The 1385-nt window shown below is 39.0% G+C and overlaps 1 protein-coding gene across 1 annotated transcript in view; it reads left to right on the top strand.

Moving 5' to 3' along the window:
• Nucleotides 1-567: 567 nt before the first annotated feature.
• Nucleotides 568-1385, top strand: part of LOC9311525 (extensin-2) — a 7163-nt gene continuing 6345 nt past the window's right edge. The window contains exon 1 of the mRNA XM_021025084.1: nt 568-1382. Within this exon, the coding sequence (XP_020880743.1) occupies nt 600-1382 (783 nt within the window). The 5' untranslated portion in view covers nt 568-599. The remainder of the gene's footprint in view (nt 1383-1385) is intronic.

Below are 1385 nucleotides of genomic sequence, written 5' to 3'. Positions count from 1 at the left end.
TTTTCCAACGCTAAACAAATTTCACTGTACGAGAGAATCAAAATTCTCACCCGAACAATTACAATATTCATTTTTTCAAACACTAATGATCAAACAAAAAAGGTATATGTAAGACAATAGTATTTTAATTCTAATAAAAAAAAAAAGAAAAAGAAAAAAGCTAAAAACATATATTAATTATAAACATTTATAAAAAGCTCTAATACAATCTTTACGGAAGATATAAGTATAAGCATTTGAATAGATTATACATTTTATTTCAAAAGTATCGATCATAAAATACTGAAGATCTATAAAAAATCTAAAAATTGATATGAAGTGACCCCAAAAAGATAAAAACAAAAGTTTAAACTAGCCCGTTGCCCAACATATAAAAGTTGATGTTTGCTAAATATAAAATGGAAAGCGGCTCGTCAACGTTCGCTACACGTTCTTGCACGTCGTCTCCAACTAGTATCGAGTAGACATGCTTCCACGACTTAGTTGGATGGAGTTCAAAACAACAGGGAAAGTATAGCTAGATTTAGAGAAAAGCTTCACTATATAAACCCATGCACCCATTCTTTCAAATACAAACCAAAACAAGAAAAACTTACCTGATGAAATCTTCTTCTAGAATGGGGCCTTCTGCCCATCTTGTTTACGCTATAGGAGTTATCATCATGGCAACAATGGTTGCTGCATATGAGCCATACACGGATAGCTCATCACCACCACCATATTCTGTACCACTTCCTAAAGTAGAATACAAATCTCCTCCACTAACAGATGTTTACAGTTCTCCACCACCACCATATTACTCTCCAGCGCCTAAAGTTGACTATAAATCTCCTCCACCACCATATGTTTACAGTTCACCACCACCACCGCCATATTACTCTCCATCCCCTAAGGTCGAATACAAGTCTCCTCCACCACCATATGTTTATAATTCCCCACCACCACCAACATACTATTCACCATCTCCTAAAGTTGAGTACAAGTCTCCTCCACCACCATATGTCTACAGCTCCCCACCACCACCATACTACTCCCCATCTCCAAAGGTAGACTACAAGTCTCCTCCACCACCATATGTCTACAGTTCTCCACCACCACCATACTACTCACCATCTCCTAAAGTAGAGTACAAATCTCCTCCACCACCGTATGTCTACAGTTCGCCACCACCACCATACTATTCACCATCTCCTAAGGTAGACTACAAATCTCCTCCTCCACCGTATGTCTATAGTTCTCCACCACCACCATACTATTCGCCATCCCCTAAAGTGGAGTACAAATCTCCACCACCACCGTATGTTTACAGTTCTCCACCACCACCACCATACTACTCGCCATCACCTAAGGTGGACTACAAATCTCCACCACCGTATGTTACAGCT

Source organism: Arabidopsis lyrata (genome assembly GCF_000004255.2).
Source record: "Arabidopsis lyrata subsp. lyrata unplaced genomic scaffold ARALYscaffold_5, whole genome shotgun sequence".
Classification (NCBI taxonomy): Eukaryota; Viridiplantae; Streptophyta; class Magnoliopsida; order Brassicales; family Brassicaceae; genus Arabidopsis; species Arabidopsis lyrata.
Note: the sequence above shows the minus strand (reverse complement) of the source record. Positions and strands in the feature narration are given on the sequence as shown.